General features: G+C 41.3%; 3 protein-coding genes across 26 annotated transcripts in view; 2 read left to right on the top strand and 1 right to left on the bottom strand.

Moving 5' to 3' along the window:
- CDKL1 (cyclin dependent kinase like 1) overlaps positions 1-11,700 on the top strand; it is a 77,755-nt gene extending 66,055 nt beyond the window's left edge. For 6 of the 17 annotated variants that reach the window (XR_010151111.1, XM_054666533.2, XM_003314316.6 and 3 more), the window contains one exon: positions 1,010-4,847. Coding sequence is in view for 8 of the 17 variants with exons in the window: in XM_054666533.2 (XP_054522508.1) it covers positions 1,010-1,117 (108 nt within the window). In the remaining 9 variants the exon portion in view is untranslated. Of the gene's footprint in view, positions 1-1,009; positions 4,848-10,095 lie in introns of those variants that run through there. The other 11 variants (XR_010151107.1, XR_010151103.1, XR_010151109.1 and 8 more) reach the window with 4 other exon arrangements.
- Positions 4,473-19,737, bottom strand: DMAC2L (distal membrane arm assembly component 2 like). 8 transcript variants are annotated; one of them, XM_024348726.3, is made up of 6 exons: positions 17,653-18,864; positions 9,848-10,110; positions 9,630-9,741; positions 8,488-8,696; positions 7,081-7,252; positions 5,427-5,585 (listed from the first exon to the last, which is right to left on the bottom strand). In XM_024348726.3, exons 3-6 carry the CDS (start codon positions 9,734-9,736, stop codon positions 5,471-5,473), a joined length of 603 nt encoding a protein of 200 aa, XP_024204494.1. In that variant the 5' UTR covers positions 9,737-9,741; positions 9,848-10,110; positions 17,653-18,864; the 3' UTR covers positions 5,427-5,470. The 8 variants fall into 8 exon arrangements, 7 of the variants coding, with proteins under 7 accessions (XP_063649454.1, XP_024204494.1, XP_063649456.1 ...); XR_010151112.1 differs by lacking the exon at positions 9,848-10,110 and having other exon boundaries at positions 4,473-5,585; positions 8,401-8,696; positions 18,862-18,931; XM_063793386.1 differs by lacking the exons at positions 9,848-10,110; positions 17,653-18,864 and adding an exon at positions 19,391-19,737 and having other exon boundaries at positions 7,037-7,252.
- The window catches only part of L2HGDH (L-2-hydroxyglutarate dehydrogenase), a 66,698-nt gene continuing 66,007 nt past the window's right edge, over positions 19,097-19,787 (top strand). The window contains exon 1 of the mRNA XM_009427791.4: positions 19,097-19,236. Within this exon, the coding sequence (XP_009426066.1) occupies positions 19,097-19,236 (140 nt within the window). The remainder of the gene's footprint in view (positions 19,237-19,787) is intronic.

Below are 19,787 nucleotides of genomic sequence, written 5' to 3'. Positions count from 1 at the left end.
TATGATCTTGGCTCACTGCAACCTCTGCCTCCCAGGTTCAAGTGAGTCTCCTGCCTCAGCATCCCCAGTAGCTGGGATTACAGGCACGTGCCAGTATGCCCAACTAATTTCTATATTTTTAGTAGAGACAGGGTTTCGCCATGTTGGCAGGCTGGTCTCGACTCCTGACCTCAGGTGATCCATCCGCCTTGGCCTCCCAAAGTGCTGGGATTACAGGCATGAGCCACCGCACCTGGCCTGGTGTACTGCTTTTAAATCCTGAAAGAATCAACTGATTTAAAAGTACTAAAAAGCACTTTTCTGAGGACAATGGCTGAAAAATTTTTTTCTAGAAAGTAAAAGTACTAAACAGTTCCCTTTTTAGGGATACTGAAGGACATATAGTGCAATACAAAAAATACAGGTGTGTTCTTTCATTTGACATTGACAATAAATTCAAACATTTTCAGGAAGCTTGAAGGAAGCAGTTTGTCTTTTTTCTTTAGAGATGGGGGTCTTGCTATGTTGCCCAGGCTGCTCTCCTGGGCTCAAGGGATGCTCCCACTCAGCCTCCCTTGTAGCTGGAACTACAAGTGTACACTGTGCCATGCTTGATTTGCCTTTTTAACTAAGGGAAGAGAGTAAGTAGGCAAATTGCCTAGGTGCTCTGTTTATCAGTTTTCTCCGCTATAAGACAAGGCATTGGCTTAAATGATCCCTAAGATCTCAGCAAGCTCTCAACTCCTGTAAATCTATGTTTTCTTCCCAATAATGTTAACATGTAGATTTTCCCCTTTTCATATTCTCTAAATCTTCTTTAATGTGAATGTTTTTCCTTTTTAATATAAACATTTAAAAGGAAAAGCCAAGACGAAATTGAAACATTTAATCCTCTCTCAAGTCCTAGATTGTGTGCAAAAAAAGTACTTCTATACTAAAAAGCTTAGTTACCTCTTTTGTGATATATTCTAAATAATGAAAAAAATGCATGGCACAGTTTTGAACCTAATTCTGTGTTTTGCATTTTTAGTTGCAGTACCTACCCCAGCTAACTGGCAGCAGCATCCTTCCAGCTTTGGATAATAAGAAGTACTACTGTAATACCAAGAAACTTAACTACCGTTTTCCAAACATTTAAAGGAGCTAGGAGACATGATTTTAAAAAAGGAATCAATAGATGCTTTGAAGAAAATAAAACTTATACAGTTGATTGAAAACAATTACAATGTTGAAAACACACCAGGAGAAAACATAAGCAAGAAACTGGGAGGCCAACTGGCAAGATATGAAGGGAAATTCCAGATCCAGTCTTCCATGCTTGATGATGGTGTCCAGAAAAGAAAAAACCTGTTTGGAGTTGCACTTGTATTTCAGTTTATGTAAGTAGCCGAACTTATGGACAGAATATGAACTGTCCCATACCTCTGGCAAAACTAGATGATATCAAAAAGATTTATGCTTCAGTTGTACCACATGCCACACAAGAAAAATGAACCACAAAATGCCCATATATATTTCCTCGGATCTCTGTTGCCTGAGTCCTATCTCCTGCCTCTCAGATTGTTTCAGCATCATATTTAAGATAGTTCTATTTCTTGAAATCAAAATGTTTAAAATCCCATTTCCTGCTTGCTCTATTTCTTGATTTTTATATTTTAAAACATTTTGAGGGTAACACTTAGGTTCAATATATTTAAAAGCATATGAATTATCACAAAAGCTTGGTAATTTATATATTTAATTATATGTTTCCACATTTCATCCTTACTTTATCAGTAAAGGATACACCTTAGTCACTTTTGCAGGCAAGGTGGATTTACTGTAATCTGTCTACATTTATTCACCCAATTCCCCTTCTAAACAATGGCATGAAGCTCGGCAGCTGATTAAGGCAGTCAAAGGGTAGAGCAAGACCTACCGGCTTTGCAGGAACTGAACCTATCAGCCTGAAAATAATTAGTATTTCATTCTCTCTGGCACAGCCTTTGACCTGGTACATCTATAGGCAAACCTGTAATTCAGTGATCTGGGTTTCAGAAGAAATTACTTGTGAGCTTTTACTTGAGTCATGAAAGACATTATGTTGTAAACTGATGTTTTCCCTGAAACATCTTTTTGCACTATGTTTGTATGTGTATGTATGTGTATGTATATATATATATGCTATTCTAACAACTAATATATTACACTAAGTAGTCCAAAGTATTGAGGACTCATAGCTTTGCACAGCAAGACTTAAAATGATGACACACACACACACACACACACACACACACACACACACACACACATATATATAAAACCTCCCACCTCAGCCTCCTAAGTAGCTGGGACTGCAGGCATGTGCCACTATACTGGCTAATTTTTTTGTATTTTTTGGTAGAGGCAGGGTTTTGCCATGTTCCCCAGGCTGGTCTTGAACTCCTGGGCTCACATGATCTGAGCGCCTTGGCCTTCCAAAGTGCTGGCATTACAGGCATGAGCCACTGCGCCTGGCCAAAATGACATAATTAGCTTTGATTTGGTCTACTGCTCTTAATCAAAAAGCTTTTTCATCCTTGTCCCCTGGACACAAGGGCAATATGAAGCCTGACGTCTGTTTCTTACAGCTCAACACCATTTCTGGTTGATGTGCTGCCACTATTCCTAGCACTTCTCAGCATGGTCTTCAAAGTTGTATTTCACTCTATTTTCAAAACATTTCTTCTGTACTCTCATTTTCTTCCTGTTAATTTTCTTCATGATGACATCTGACCCCATTTACTTAAGTAATCCACTGAGGTCTGGTGTCTATTCAATAATTTTGACTACCCTAGGCAGTTTAATGATATCCTAAGGCTTCCTAATGTATGTCGTTTCTTGCCTAGACCTGATATGGGTTAAATGCTAGTCCCTGAATTATTCAATTCCTGTTAGACGGCCTTGATTCAAATGACAAGGAAGAACATCCAGCTTCCGTGAATAGTTAAAAAAAAATTTTTTTTTTCCTTAACCCAAGAAAATACACTTGACGGAGGCAGATTACTATAACAGCCTAATAATTCAGCCAATAGTTTTACCAAAAACTATTCAGAATAGAAAAGTAGCTCTAGACTAAATCGTGGTGAATCAGTTGTCTCACCATACAGTAATGAAACAAACCTGAGAAAAAAGGCTTATTTTTTTCTAATGAGTTCCGTTAAATTTATGCTTATGTTCAATTTAACCATATTTATAATGCTTTTATTCGGTATGAAATCTCCACTGTATCACATGAGACTCTTCCACATCCTTTTATTTACTATTTTCTGATTTTTAAAATGACAGTGGCAATTACCATTTATACTATGTGTTATTTGTATAAGCTGTTAAACACAACGTTGTTAAACACAACGTAAATTCATTTTTCTACCTGAAAGCTGTATCATAGAAAATTATTTTCAAGTTTATATTCAACAGCTTAATAATGTTCAAACCAGGCTGGACGCGGTGGCTCCCAGCACTTTGGGAGGCCGAGGCGGGTGGATCCTGAGGTTAGGAGTTCAAGACCAGTCTGGCCAAGATGGTGAAACCCTGTCTCTACTAAAAGTACAAAAATTAGCTGGGCGTGGTGGTGGGCGCCTGTAATCCCAGCTACCTGGGACGCTGAGGCAGAGAACTGCTTGAACCCGGGAGGCAGAGGTTGCAGTGAACTGAGATCACACCACTGCACTCCAACCTGGGCAACGGAGTGAGAGTCTGTCTCAAAAAAAAAAAAAAAAAAAAAAAAAAAGTTCAAATCAAACACACAGAAATCTATAAACAAGCTGGCATATAAGAGTAATAGAATCAGGGCCATTTCTCACAGGTAACAATGAAGACCTGTTTTATCTATTTTTGACTTTTTTTTTTTTTTTTGAGACAGGGTCTTAATCTGTTGCCCAGGCTGGAGTGCAGTAGTGCCAACATGGCTCACTGCAGCCTCGACTTCCCGGGCTCAACTCTTCTCCTACCTCAGACTCCTGAGTAGTTGGGACTACAGGCATGTGCCACTACACCCAGCTATTTTTTATTTTTTAATTTTTTGGTAGAGACAGGGTTTTGCCACGTTGCCCAGGCTCGTCCTGAACTCCTGGGCTCAAATGATCTGCCTGCCTTGGCCTTCAAAAGTGCTGGGATTACAGGCCAGCCCTTTTTTTTAAGAGACAGGTCTCCCCCTTTCACCCAGGCTACCAGGCTGGTGTGCAGTGGCCGTGATCATAGCTTACTGCAGCCTCAAACTCCTGAGCTCAAGCAATCCTACCACCTCAACCTCCCAAGTATCTGAGATTACAGGTATGCACCACCATGCCTGCCTAATTTTTAAAATTTTTTTAGAGATGGGGTCTCGCTGTGTTGCCCAAATTGGTCTCAAACTCCTGGTCTCAAGTGATCCTCCCACCTCAGCCTCCCAAAGCACTGGGATTACAGGCACGAGCCACGGCACCCAGCCTAAAGCAATGTTAGGTTTCAAGAAAAACCTAAGCATAGCCCACTGGTTTTTATTGTTTCCTTTATTATATTGCAATCTGCAAAACTATTTGTATTCAGCCAAGTATCTATGTCCAGTTTTAATAAAATAGTAGCCTAAGCTTACAAAATAGACAAATTAAGCAGCAACTGTTGATTCTGAGAAAGTCTGTATGCTATCAAGAACACAAGAATGCAGGATCATGGGAAATGCACGCAAATCCTGTTGAAGCAATGCATGCTTCAACAACCACTGACCACTTTGCATAATTGACTCCATCAATGAATCTGTAATTTACCTTCTAATTTTTCATAATTGTGCATTTATGGTAGTATGCTTCACTAACTTTAAAGTTAAATGTAAATTACTGTTATAATAAAAACATCTGTTGTACAAATAACTTTAAAGGATTCTAAATAAATATCTACATCAAGAGATATCTATAGATTTACATATTAAATGAATATATTAGAATTAAAATGTTACCTAGTTTACATTTTTCTTTTTTTTTTTTTTTTTTGAGACAGTCTCGCTCTGTCACCCAGGCTGGAGTGCAGTGGCACAATCTTGGGTCCCTGCAACCTCCACCTCCCAAGTCAAGTGATTCTCCTGCCTCAGCCTCCAGAGTAGCTGGGATTAAAGGCGTGCACCACCACATTCAGCTAATTTTGTTTTTTTAGTAGAGATGGGGTTTCACCATGTTGGCCATGGTTGGTCTTGAACTCCTGACCTCAGGTGATCTGCCCGCTTTGGCCTCCCAAAGTGCTAGGATTACAGGCATGAGCCACTGCGCCTGGCTGCACTTTTCTTAAAATGAATTAATGTTCATAAATTCTCACTTCCAACTTAGTAACATTAATGAGTCACGTCTGAATATTTATTTTCTACATATGATGCACTCTCCACTTCTAAAATGTCATGATATGGCATCCTTATAATTCTACTGATGACTATATAATATTAGTTGATGTTTGGAATCAACAGTTTCAAATGATCCTTTATACTGAAATAAGACACATTATTTTACTTCAATTGTAATTTTAGTTCCAGAGAAGGCAGTGCTGTCTTAAAGGCTTGGACAAGATTTTCTTTTTCTCTTACTCCAGGAAGATCACTTAACAACAAATATTTGAGGTTTCTGCAAATAAAGAAAAAAGTCACTTCAATTTGGCCAAGAACATTAAAAATAAACTCAATTTACTGACTTAAAGAAAGAAAATTATGTAGAAAATGAATCTATATCACCCTATGCCTTCAAAATTACTTTTAGAGCAGTAGCCTTAGAGATGAAATTCATGCCAGGAAGTAACACAGACTTTGGGTTACGTCAATATTTCTAGCTGAATCATTCTAAATAAAATATATATTTATAATGATGTAGATATTCTTTGCATGTGAAACATGAAATGTGAATCTCAACCCCAAAAGGGCAAAAGCTGGGAAAATTCTTAGATACTAGAGTTTCTACTAAAAGATGAAGCTTTGAAGCTTCAAGTAATGTAAGAGATGAACAATCTAGTACTTTTGGTCCTAATGTTTAAAATTTCTTAAACTTCCTGTGATACTGAGGTTACTGGCAGATCCATTATATATTAAAGCAGAACTACATTAATTAGATACGTAATTTGAATGTTGAGATCTCTAATACAGGGATTTGATTAAACAAACTTCTAGGCCGGGCACGGTGGCTCACGCCTGTAATCCCAGCACTTTGGGAGGCCGAGGCGGGCGGATCATGAGTTCAGGAGTTCGAGACCAGCTTGGCCAACATGGCGAAACCCCATCTCTACTGAAAATACAAAAATTAGCCGGGCGTGGTGGTGCACGCCTTTAATCCCAGCTACTCAGGAGACTGAGGCAGGAGAATCGCTTGAACCCAGGAAGCGGAAGTTGTAGTGAGCCAAGATCATGCCACTGTACTCCAACCTGGGCAACAAAAGCAAGATTCCGTCTCAAAAAAACAAACAAACAAAAAAACTTCTATTCTTTTTTCATCACGCCGATGAGACTCAGAATCTTACAAATTTTAGAATTAAACATTCCTTGCTAGTATTATCTGTTTTTGCATTTGGGATTAGGTGACTTGCTCCAGGCCATGGCATGGGTCTGGTTGGTGGCACAAGAGGATGTAGAACAGCTTTCCTAACCAGTGGATGCATGCTTTTGATGATTATTACAGTGTCAGGCAGTGTTCTAGGCTCTAGAGACAGAAAGGTGAATATTTCAAGGTTTTTTCCCCCTCAAACAAAATAATTACACAGTAAAATGCTAATAGGTATATACCAAATGTCTTGAAAATATTAAAACCATAGGAGAAATTGCTTTAAAAAAAAAAAAGGAGAGAAAGCATAATCGTTGATGCTTACTGAGGGCTTACTGTGGCAGGCACCATGCTAGGTGCTTAATGTAGATTTAATTTTTTAAAATATACTCTATAAAAAATTCAATACAACATTAATGTATTAAGGTTGATCATTTTAGCTGTTTTAAAGTATTACAGATGAAAGTGAGGTCATTTTTAAAAATTATCTTTTTTACAACTAAAAAAAGACACCACCCCTCACAGTCAATTAAATTCTAACTATTCACCTTAACAGCATTATCAAGTTTCCACTTTGGCTTTGATCATCTACCTTAAATGACGCAAAGCAATGATGCCTTTGTCTGTGATATTCCCACAGGATATTATTTCCATTTCCAATATGGTTTTTTGTAAATTTTCAAGTTGACTAAGTCTCAGCAAACAGTCATCCTCGATATAATGACACTTGCACAGCCTTATTTTTTCAACATGCTCTAGGCCCTCTGGGGAGAAAAAGTACAGATTAAGAATCTGCTTTACCACTAAGATGACAAACTGTCCTGGTTTGCCCACGACTGACTTGGTTTTAGGACTGAAAGTCCTATGTCCTGGGAAACCTCTTAGTTCCATGAAAACTGGAATGACTGCTCACCCTATTAACCATATAAGGAATTCACTATAGAGCTTGTGCTGATGGACAGGACCATTCCGCAGTCAGATGCCCACACACTGGAGGAAAGAAATGCCCACATAGGGCCAGGCCCAGTGGCTCACACCTGTAATCCCAGCACTTTGGGAGGCTGAGGCGGGTGGATGACCTGAGGTCGGGAATTCAAGACCAGCCTGGTCAACACGGCAAAACCTCGTCTCTACTAAAAAGAGAAAAATTAGCCTGGCGTGGTAGTGCACACCTGTAGTCCCAGCTACTTGGGAGGCTGAGGCAGGAGAATCACTTGAACCCAGGAGGTAGAGGTTGCAGTGAGCCAAGATCGCGCCACTGCACTCTAGCCTTGGTGACAGAGTGAGACTCTGTCTCAAAAAAAAAAAAAAAAAAAGAGGCCGGGTGCAGTGGCTCATGCCTGTAATCCCAGCACTTTGGGAGGCCGAGGCAGGCGGATCATGAGGTCAGGAGATCGAGACCATCCTGGCTAACACGGTGAAACCCCATCTCTACTAAAAATACAAAAACAAAATTAGCCGGGCATGGTGGCGGGCGCCTATAGTCCCAGCTACTCAGGAGGCTGAGGCAGGAGAATGGCGTGAACCCGGGAGGCAGAGCTTGCAGTGAGCTGAGATCGCGCCACTGCACTCCAGCCTGGGCGACAGAGCAAGACTCTGTCTCAAAAAAAAAAAAAAAAAAAAAAAAAAGAAAGAAAGAAAAAAAAATGCCCACGTAAGCAGAAGCTGTGTGGATATAATTATTCCTGCATTATTGAGGGGTTCTCAATGACAGAAGTTTGACAAAGATAGTTTGACAAACAAGGCCCTGGATTTTAAGTCAATAAACCAAAGACTAGAGACATATAGAAACAAGCTTAGTGAGAGGAGGAAGGAGAGGAAGGTGTCTGTAACCTCAATTTAATTTGAAAATAAATATCAAACACAGGAAGAAACAAACTTGACTATAATGAAATGGGCAAAAAGGACATACCTATGACTATAATCGTGAGTCAACTGCAACAAAATGGTCACTGCAAATCATCTGCATTTTCTATTAGCAAAACGATAGGGTAGTTACCCATGTGATCAAATCCAATGCTCATGATACAAGAGTCGGTGGCGTCGATCGCCTGAATCTTGTATTTGTCCAGAGGGCCTGTTGGAAGGTGGTTGTAGTCCTTCTGCCACCTCTCCTGGCCATGGTAGCGCACCATGGCCCCGCAGCGCAGCAACCACTCGGATGCCGCCCTGTCAGGGCCAACATCCCTGATGCGATCATAATCCACCCTGTTGGCAAGAGAAAAAAAGCAGTTTGCTTTTACAATAATCACCAGCTTGTTAACTATATTAACTGACATAAATAATACAGAACGCAACAAATTTTCATTTCAAGTGACTGAGGAGGAAGATAAATGTATTAGTGAGATCCATGCAAAAAAACAAAAACAAAAACAAAAAAACCTGCAGTCTATCTGCTAACTTTTTTAGTTTTGTTTTTGTTTCCAAGTGAACGCTGTCAAGGCGTATTATTTTTATATGAATTTATCAGACACAACGTTTCACTGATTCACATATAGTACAGTGCTTGACACCAGAGATACTTAGTAACTATTCTACGAATGACTATACTTGGTTAGAATTTGTATTAATAACAAAAGATTAAAGAGAAAATAATTCTGAATCTGTGGTCAAATTAATCTCATTAAGTGATATTTATTAATTTCTACATATGCTTTTTTCTCTAGCTAGTGATCATAATGCTGTATTAAGTAATTAGAAGGTTAGTTTCAAGTTTCAAAATGACATTTCTAAGTGTGCCACTCACTAATTTTCTGAAAACCCAAGTTACTTTGATAGAATTCAAAAGGTTAACTACATTCCTTTAAAAAGCCATAAAAATAAAATACTTTAAAATTATATTTAATAAGTTTTTCTGATTATAAAATGTTTTAGAAAACTTGAAATATATCAAAAGGACAAGTAAGAAAAATCATTGAAATCCTGCAACCCAAACAGCCACAATTAATATTTTGTAATCTGTTTTTCTGGTGTTTTTTCCATGTTTGTGTGGGTTTTGTTTGTTTGTAAACAAAATTAGGATCACACTGCACAAACTGTTAAAATAACATTTGAAATATGAGAAATAGCCAAACAAGCTATTGGGAACTTATTTAGCTGTAACCATCTCCACATTTCTTCACTTTATTTAGAGTAACTTACTTATTAAACACTGCATTCAACCAGCCCCAGAAGTATCTGGAGTCACATGACCATGGGAGTTTCTTTACGCCACACAACTGCTGGGAAATTTTTCCAAACAGCATCATTTGATCTAGACACACAAAACAGTACTTACATTAGATCATCATCCGAGTCCCATACATATAGCAACTTACTTCAGAGTCAATGATCTTGTACTGATAAAGCTGATGACTCACTTGCCACTCAACAATTACTGAGCAAGTCACTCCTGTTTCTTGTTCTTGGGGTTTTTTATTTGTTTGCTGCAAAAAAATGAGGGGTTGGACTGGATGGTGTCTAAGGCTCCTTCCGGCTAGAACGTTAAGTTCCACTGTTGAAACCTCAATTGGAGTCTGTCTGTCGTACTGCCATCTAGTGTCCATTCAGGCGCTGTAGCTATGAATTTGCTGAAGCTAGCTCCTCTATTCCCCATCTATATTTCCAGCATCAAAATGACAGACTAAAATCACCAAAAGAGCAACGTGTCAAGGTTAAGATGCTTGCATCCAGGAAAGAAGAGGAGACATGAAAGTAGATCTACCTATGACAAGGCTGCAAGTGGTGTTACCAGAGCAGTGTAAACAAAAAAACTGTTTTAAGGGCAGCTGGGAAAGACTGGGCAAGTAACTTCACCTCTCTGACCTCTGGTTTTCTCATTTGTAAAATGAGATGATTTGCTTAATTTCCAGCTGTCAAAATGTATAACCATAATTTGAGAAAGTGATTCCTGGAGTAGGTTTCGATTTGATTGACCTCAATTCAAGTTTCCCTAGTAGTATGCTAGGTGTGTGCAGGGGACTGGATGTGGCAGGGAGGGGGAGATGGAGAGACAAAGATAAATGAAACATGGTGTTTGCTTTGAGCATCTGACAATTTAATGCAGGATGGAGTGGGCTAAGACACGTTACCAAGTAGTTAAAATAAGTGACAGAACTTGATAAATGCCTCAAAAGAGTTAAAATAAGGACAGAAAGGATTTCAACAAACAAAGGTGCCAGGAAAAATTATGCCAGATTATTAGCTGAAGCAGGAACATTTAAGGCATGTTATTTTCAGTTTCACTAGCACATGTGAGTCATGAGAAGAGGCAGGCAACTTGCACAGTCAGGTCGTGAAGTGTTTTGCATGCTCAGCCAGGGAATTTGGACTGTATTCGGTATGTAGCAGGGAGTCACCGAGGTTTCTGAACAAAGCACTGGCCCTTTGGGAGGCCGAGGCAGGCAGATCACGAGGTCAGGATATCGAGACCATCCTGGCTAACACGGTGAAACTCTGTCTCTACTAAAAATACCAAAAAAAAAAAAAAAAAAAAAAAAAAAATTAGCCAGGCATGGTGGCATGCGCCTGTAGTCCCAGCTACTCGGGAGGCTGAGGCAGGAGAATCGCTTGAACCCGGGAGGCAGAGATTGCAGTAAGCTGAGATTGTACCACACTGCACTCCAGCCTGGACAACAGAGCGAGACTCCATCTCAAAAATAAATAAATAAATAAAATAGAACAAAGCATTGGCATTGTTACGGTTGTGCTTCAAGAAATTTACTCAGCAGCATCAAGATTAAGGGTCAACAGAATGGGACAGCCAGTCAGCAAGGGCTTCAATCACATGAGGCCATACGAAAGGGCCTAGTTGGGGAAGGATGGGAATGACATTACATAGTTAGTTCCATATGACTCAGTTAAGTGAGATGTAGGGGCAAGGGCTAGAAGAGTTGAAAATGACACCAAGTTTTGGCCCTGGGTCACTGGTAGTAGGATGGTGATGCCATTAAAAGAAATCACATTAGGAGAACAGGGTTATAGGTTCAGATTTTTTTCTTTTAGTTTTTCATAATCTACATACTAAGTGTTAGCAGGATTTCTAAGTGCAGATGACCAACAAATCATTGGAATCAGAGGTCACAAAACATTAGAGCTGTAAGGAATTTAGATCACCTGGATGAAATCTCTCATTTAGAGGTGAGGAAACTGAAGCCCTGATATTAAGTAACTTCCTGACATCCTAAATCCTTTCTGAAACAAGGTGGGGTATTAATAAATGCATGTGTTTAAAGGGACTTGCTCAATGTTTCATGACTAATTGGTGGCAGTGTTGAAACCTGAACCCAGTTCTCTACCAGCCCAGGGTCCTTTCCTCAATCATTACATGGTTCTGGAATTCAAGAGAAAGAAGAGGACTAGAAAGATGCCTGAGAGGGAAACACCTTAGAGCTGAGGAAGTGATTGAGGATGCTGAGGCCGTGGAACAGTGAGAGATGTGAACTGAAGACAGAACCAACTACCCTTTCATCCCTTTTCCACCATAGCCGTCTTCATTACTGCAAGCCTCTGCTCCACTACCTCTTATCATGCTCTCAACCCTTTCCAACTTTTTGTTAAAGCGCTCTCTGCCTGTGCCCACCTTGAATAACTCTATTAGTTGTCAATCTTATTTACAAATATGGGCTTTCCCAGCTTCTACTCAGGCTGTTTTCTCTTAGCCTCCTCCCCCATCACCATCAATCTGTGGAAATCCCACCCAACCTCAAGACCTTACTCAAATGCCATGTCCATTCATTCATTCGCTCAAAAAATGTTTATTGAATGTCTGCTATACTTAGTGCAAAGGCAACAATGGTAAGACAAAACAAACAAAAACAAGAACAAAGGAGAAAGAGACACACAGAAAGACAAGGTTCCTGACCTCATAGAACATATAATTTAATAAAGAGAGATAACATATAAAGAGATAAATAACACCCGACGTGGTTGGATAATAGAGGTGTGAACAAATGCCATGAGAATCTAGAGAAGGGAGTGAGAAGAAGGCCTTCACACTAGAGGTGTCTTTTGAAATGGGTCTTAATGATTAAGAGTTTTCAGTTAGTCTAGAAGCAGAAGCAGAATATGAAAAAAAAAATTCCAGTTAGAACGAAAAAAGAGTATGCAAAGTAAAAGAACAAGGATGGCATCTTATTCATTTCCATTTTTCTCAGCATAATGCAAAAGTTTAATAAATATTTGTTTATTAATAGTCTTCAATGGTTGACATGTTTCCATGGAGAAAGGTAAAACCAGTTAAACTGTTATTAAGCAGGTGAATTAGAGTGGTCTTTGAAAACTGAATATTTTTGCTTGATTCATTTTGGCCCATCTTATAATTTAGCTTAAACAAAAGGCCAAATTTACTTCGGCTGTAATCTCTAAAAACACAAGATATTAGATTTAAAATGTTTTAAACATAAAAATTAAATTTATATTTGGCAAAAGAGGTAACAAAAATTGGTAGGTTTTTACATTTCAACTGCAACTTTGCTAATGATTTTGCAAATTATTCCTGCTTGAGTCCAAACAGTTGCCTTTGGGAACGCTTTCTATAGGGAAAGAGGAGACCTCTAGTGGTAAGTTAGTGAATCTAGCTCTAATAAATTAAAAGAACCCAGTTAAACGCAAATTAGAAAATAACCACTACTAAATTACTGCTGCCATAGATAATCCACCATGATTGAGTTTCATACCAGGGATGCACAAATGGCTTAACATACACAAGTCAATAAATGTTATATGCCACATAAACACAATTAAAAACAAAAATCACATGATCATCTCAATAGATGCAGAAAAAGCATTTGACAAAATCCAGCATCCCTTTGTGATTAAAACCCTCCGCAAAATTGGCATACAAGGGACATACCTCAAAGTAATAAATGCCATCTATGACAAACCCACAGCCAACATAATATGAACGGGGAAAGTTTAAAGCATTCCCTCCAAGAATTGGAACAAGATAAGGATGCCGACTCTCACCACCACCACCCCCCCTTTTTTTTTTTTTTTGGAGATAGTGTTTCACTCTTGTTGTCCAGACTGGAGTGCAATGGCATGACCTCAGCTCACTGCAGCCTCTGCCTCCTGGGTTCAAGCGATTGTCCTGCCTCAGCCTTCCGAGTAGCTGGGATTACAGGCGCCCACCACCACGTCCGGCTAATTTTTTGTATTTTTAGTAGAGATAGGGTTTCACCATGTTGGCCAGGCTGGTCTTGAACTCCTGACCTCAGGTGATCCACCTGCCTTGGCCTCCCAAAGTGTTGGGATTACAGGCGTGAGCCACGGCACTCAGCCCCACTCTCATCACTTCTATTCAACATAGTACTGGAAGTTCTAGCTAGAGCAATCAGACAAGAGAAAGAAAAGGCATCCAAATCGGTAAAGAGGAAGTCAAACTTGCTATTTGCTAATGATATGATTGTATGCCTAGAAAACCCTAAAGACTCCTCCAAAAAGCTCCTAGAACCAATAAATGAATTCAGCAAAGTTTCAGAATACAAAATTAATGACATAATTAGTACCTTTCGTATACACCAACAGTGACCAAGCTGAGAATCAAACCAAGAACTCAACCCCTTTTATAATAGCAGCAAAAAAAAAAAAAAAAAAAAAAAACTTGGGAATATGCCTAACCAAGGAGGTGAACGACCTCTAAAAGGAAAACTACAAAACACTGCTGAAAGAAATAACAGACGACATAAACAAATGGAAACACATCCCATGCTCATGGATAGGTAGAGTCAACATTGTGAAAATGATCATACTGCCAAAAGCAATCTACAAATTGCTTCAAGTTCATTGCAGATTCTGGATATTAGTCTTCCCATCAATACAATTCCCATAAAAATACCATCATTCTTCAGAGAACTAGAAAAAACAATCCTAAAATTCATATAGAACCAAAAGAGCCCACATAGCCAAAGCAAGACTAAGCAAAAAGATAAATCTGGAGGCATAACATTACCTGATTTCAAACTATACTATAAGGCCATAGTCACCAAAACAGCATGGTACTGGTATAAAAATAGGCACATACACCAATGGAACAGAACAGAGAACCTAGAAAGAAACCCAAATACTTATAGCCAACTGATCTTCAACAAAACAAACAAACATATAAAGTGGGGAAAGGACATCCTATTCAACACATGGTACTGGGATAACTGGCAAGCCACATGTAGGAGAATGAAACTGGATCCTCATCTCTCACCTTATACAAAAATCAACTCAAGATGGATCAGGGACTTACATCTAAGACCTGAAACTATAAAAATTCTAGAAGATAACATCAGAAAAACCCTTCTAGACATTGGCTTAGGCAAGGGTTTCATGACCAAGAACCCAAAAGCAAATGCAATAAAAACAAAGATAAATAGTTGGGACTTAATTAAACTAAAGAGCTTTTGCGTGGCAAAAGGAACAGTCAGCAGAGTAAACAGACAACCCACATAGTGGGAGAAAATCTTCACAATCTATACATCTGACAGAAGACTAACATCTAGAATCTACAATGAACTCAAACAAATTAGCAGAAAAAAACAATCCCATCAAAAAGTGGGCTAAGGACATGAAGACAATTCTCAAAAGAAGATATATGAATGGCCAAGAAACATATGGAAAAATGCTCAACATCACTAATGATCAGGAAAATGCAAATCAAAACCACAATGTGATACCACCTTACTCCCCGCAAGAATGGCCATAATCAAAAAAAAAAAAAAAAAAAAAAGATGTTGGTGTGGATATGGTGAAAAGGGAACACTTCTACACTGCTGGTGGGAATGTAAACTAGTACAACCACTATGGAAAACAGTGTGGAGATTCCTTAAATAACTAAAATTAGAACTACCATTTGATCGAGCAATTCCACTACTGGGTAGCTACCCAGAGGAAAGGAAGTCATTATACAAAAAAGATACTTGCACACGCATGTTTATAGCAGCACAATTTGCAATTGCAAAAAATGTGGAACCAACCCAAATGCCCATCAATCAATGAGTGGATAAAGAAGCTGTGGTATATATATATGATGGAATACTAGTTAGCCATAAAAAGGAATGAATTAATGGCATTCGCAGCAACCTGAATAGGATTGGAATTTATTACTCTTTTTTTTTTTTTTTTTTTGTGAAACAGAATCTTGCTCTGTCGCCAGGCTGGAGTGCAGTGGCACAGTCTCAGCTCACTGCAACCTCCGCCTCCCAGGTTCAAGTGATTCCCCTGCCTCAGCCTCCCAAGTAGCTGGGATTACAGGCATGTGCCACCACGCCCAGCTAATTTTTTGTATTTTAGTAGAGATGGGGTTTCACCATGTTGACCAAGATGGTCTCAATCTCCTGACCTCGTGATCCACCTGCCTTGGCCTCCCAAAGTGCTGGGATTACAGGCGTGAGCCACTGCACCTGGCCTGGAGTTTATTATTCTAAGTGAAGTAACTCAGGAATGGAAAACCAAACATCATATGTTCTTACTCAAAAGTGGGAGCTAAGCTATGAGGATGCAAAGGCATAAGAATGACATAATAGGCTGGGCGCAGTGGCTCATGCCTGTAATCCCAACACTTTGGGAGGCCGAGGCGGGTGGACCACGAGGCCAGGAGATCGAGACCATCCTGGCTAACACGGTGAAACCCTGTCTCTACTAAAAATATAAAAAATTAGCCGGGCATAATGGCAGGTGCCTATAGTCCCAGCTACTTAGGAGGCTGAAGCAGGAGAATGGTGTGAACCCGGGAGGCAGAGCTTGCAGTGAGCTGAGATCATGCCACTGCACTCCAGCCTGGGTGACAGAGCGAGACTCTGTCTCAAAAAAATAAATAAGCAAATAAATAAAAAAGAATGATACAATAGGCTGGGTGCAGTGGCTCACACCTGTAATCCCAGCACTTTGGGAGGCTGAGACAGGCAGATCACTTGAGGTCAGGAGTTCAAGACCAGCCCGGCCAACATGGCAAAACCGCATCTCTACTAAAAATATGAGAGTTTGCCGGGCGTGGTGGCATGTGCCTATAGTCCCAGCTACTCAGGAGGCTGAGGCAGGAGAATTGCTTGAGACCAGGAGGCAGAGGCCGCAGTGAGTTGAGATTGCACCACTGCACTCCAGCCTGGGCAACAGAGCATAACCCTGTCTCAAAAATAAAAATAAAAAATAAACATGCACTTCCCATATGACCCAGCAATTGTACTCTTGGGCACTTATCCTAGAGAAACAAAAACAGGTTCACACAAAAGGCTGTACACTCATGTTCACAGCTGCTTGATTCACAATAGCTAAAAACTAGAAACAACTCAAATGTCCTTCAATGAGTGAGCAGTTGAATGTACTTGTATTAGTCCATTTTCACACTGCTGATAAAGACATACCCGAGACCGAGAAGAAAAAGAGGTTTAATGGACTTACAGTTCCACATGGCTGGGGAGGCCTCACAATCATGGTGGAAGGCAAGGAGGAGCAAGTCACATCTTACATGGATGGCAGCATGCAAAGAAAGAACTTGTGCAGGGAAACCTGCCGTTTTTAAAACCATCACATCTTGTGAGGCTCATTCACTATCTGGAGAACAGCACAGGAAGGACCTGCCTCCATAATTCAATCACCTCCCACCTGGTTCCTCCCACAACACATGGGAATTGTGAGTTACAATTCAAGATGAGATTTGGGTGGGGACACAGCCAAACCATATCAATACTGTAGTACATCTAAATTATGGAATACCACTCAGTAATAAAAAGGAAGGAACTACTGATACATGTAACAGTTTGGATATATCTCAAGGGATTATGCTGAATGAAAAAGAGTCAATAAAAGTTACATACTGTATGATTACAATAATTACATTTATGTAACATTCTTGATATAGCAAAATTTTAGAAACAGAGAATAGATTGGGTGGGGCTGCAAAGGTAAGTTGTGGTTATAAAAGGGCAACTGGAGGAACCCTTGTGGTGATGGACCTGGGCTGTACCTTGACTGTGGTGGTGGATACAAGAATCTACACACCTGATAACCATATAGAACTAAATATACACAGAGAACACTAATACAAAATGAGGAATCTGAATGAGATCAGTGGATTGTGTGAATGTCAATTACCTGGTTGTGATATGGTACTAGTTTTGCAAGATGCTACCACTGGGAAGACTGGGTAAAGGGTACACAGAATCTCTATTCTTACAATTGCATGGGAATCCACAATTACCTCGCAAAGTTGAATAACCATCTCTTTTTTTCATCTGTGATGGAACAAGCAGGCAATATTCTACATTGTTTTAACAAATAAAGCAAACTATGTACCACTGTTCTGGTGGTAAAACCCTTTAACCATAATAAATGTCATCACGTAGCAAATGCTTCACTGTGCTAAACACCTGCTGACCTTATCTCGTGTAATCTGCTCGACGGCCCTAAGACTAGGGAGACACTGCTATCATTCCTAGTTCACTGAGGAGGGTCTGAGGCAAAGAGGTGAAGTGATTTCCTGGAGCTACGTGACCAAAGACTGGAACCAAGATTTTTAGAGGCACACGAAGTCCTTCTGGTAATAAATCTGTATAATTCTATTTGTTATGTTCAGCTGTCCTAACCCTAAAAATTAAAAACTGCCATCAAGCATACAGAATGAGTGTTAGCAACACTGGCACGGTGATAATTTTAAAGAGTTAGAAGGTCCTTTAGAGATTACACAGCCCATCGCCCTCATTTTTACATAAAGGGAATCAGGTGAAGTGACCTGCACAGGTGAGTCGCTGCTCAGAGACCGCACAGCACATTTAAAACTGTATCTCGGTTCAGTACTCAAGAAAAGGACACAGACTTATAAATGGTGGCAAAAACCGAGCTGTCTGGTTCTTCCGGTACCCAGTGCCGGGTCCAGTACAGAGCAGGCGCTCGATATTTACAAGACCAATCAATGACTGAATGAATAGCACCGCCAGGAACCCCATAAAAGAAGTCCAGAAGACTGCGGGCTGTCAGTCTTCGCTGTGACAAAGAGCCTCCGTGAGGAGCGAGGGCTAGGGCCGGACAGGGAGCGCCCTTCTAGTGGATGCTCGACTGGGCTGGGGCCGGGATGGAGACGGTGGGTGCCCAAGCCCTCCGTCTACCGCGGGCTGCGTGCGCGGCCGAGCGAGGACCCGGCTGGAGCTGGAGCCGGAGCGGGGGCGGGGAGGGGGGCGGGGCCGAAGGCGAGCCGGAAGAAAGAAGCAGCTGGGCCCGCCCAAACAAGAATTTTCACCGTAATCCCGCCCAGAGTTTCTCCCACAGCCCCATGTCCGCATGGCGGTGAAGGTCGAAGACGCGCGACCCAAAGGGCCAGGTTTTCAGTCAGCCCAGCGTTGGCGACGGGCGAGGGCAGAACACAACCACCACCCTAGTCCCGCCCGGCTCGGGGCCTAGCTTTTCTACTCACAGCGTCGGAGGGAGGGAGGGAGCGAGCCAGCGTCCCCGCGTCTGCGGCACCCTGGCCGGCCCTTCGCCCTCCGACGCGCGCGCCTATTGGCCACCGCAGCCTCTCCCACATGGGGCGAAGGCGCACCACTTCATTGGCCCCCGCGTGAGGGGCGTGGCTAAAGAGCGCGGGTCCTCGGCCGTGGAGGGTCAAGTGGCTTCTTCTGAGCGCTGAGGGAGGGGAGCGTGCGTAGGGGATGGTGGCAGCGCTGCGTTATTTGGTTGGTGCCTGCGGACGGGCCCGCGGGAGTTTCGCCGGTGGCTCCCCTGGGGCGTGCGGGTTCGCGTCTGGGAGGCCAAGACCGCTGTGTGGAGGTAGCCGCAGCGCCTGCACCAGGTGAGTGGCCGCTTGCTCCCCGCCGCCTGCGCTGCTGCCCCTCGCGGAGGCACCTGGTGGTGGACCTGTGCCCCTGTTCCTATTTCCCTGTCCCGGGGTGAGAGCAGGTTGGGGTCCTGTGGCACTCCAACCTCGGATCCCAGGAGCTACCAACCTGCAGGTTCATTCGTTGTATTTACGGGCCGGAGGAAAGGCAGTGTATAGAGTAGAGGTCAGGAGTAGCTCTGGCTTTGAACAACCCGTCCACTTTCTGTTGAACTCTGGGCTAGTTACTTAACCTCCTTAAAGGTTCAGTTGTGAATTGGACCTTAGTCTCTCCTGTAGGTGGTCATTTGAAGGATAAAAGGACCTAGCACACAGTATAAGCAATCAAATATGCTGTTTATAAGCTGGAGTCTTTGGCGTTGCTTGGAAGATCTGAATACAGTCTTAAATCAGTTCCTGGCACACCCCGCATAGTGTTGTCCCCGTCGGAGGCAGCTCTTATGCTAATGAAAGCCCGCAGAATTCAGTGTCCTGTGATTTATAGTTTGGACGTCACATTCGAAACC

This window comes from Pan troglodytes, chromosome 15 (genome assembly GCF_028858775.2).
Source record: "Pan troglodytes isolate AG18354 chromosome 15, NHGRI_mPanTro3-v2.0_pri, whole genome shotgun sequence".
NCBI classification, from domain to species: Eukaryota; Metazoa; Chordata; class Mammalia; order Primates; family Hominidae; genus Pan; species Pan troglodytes.
The sequence above is the reverse complement of the archived record's forward strand: the minus strand, read 5'-3'. Positions and strand labels throughout refer to the sequence as shown.

What these genes read in the sequence shown, in the direction of transcription:
- DMAC2L (XM_009427788.5), bottom strand. Translation starts at nt 9,736, where the DNA reads ATGATGCTGTTTGGAAAAATTTCCCAGCAGTTGTGTGGCGTAAAGAAA. An exon ending in CATTGGATTTGATCACATGG is followed by an intron (nt 7,253 to 8,487) that starts GTAACTACCCTA and finishes TTTTCTCCCCAG; the next exon opens with AGGGCCTAGAGCATGTTGAA. An exon ending in ATTGCTTTGCGTCATTTAAG is followed by an intron (nt 5,586 to 7,080) that starts GTAGATGATCAA and finishes CTTTATTTGCAG; the next exon opens with AAACCTCAAATATTTGTTGT.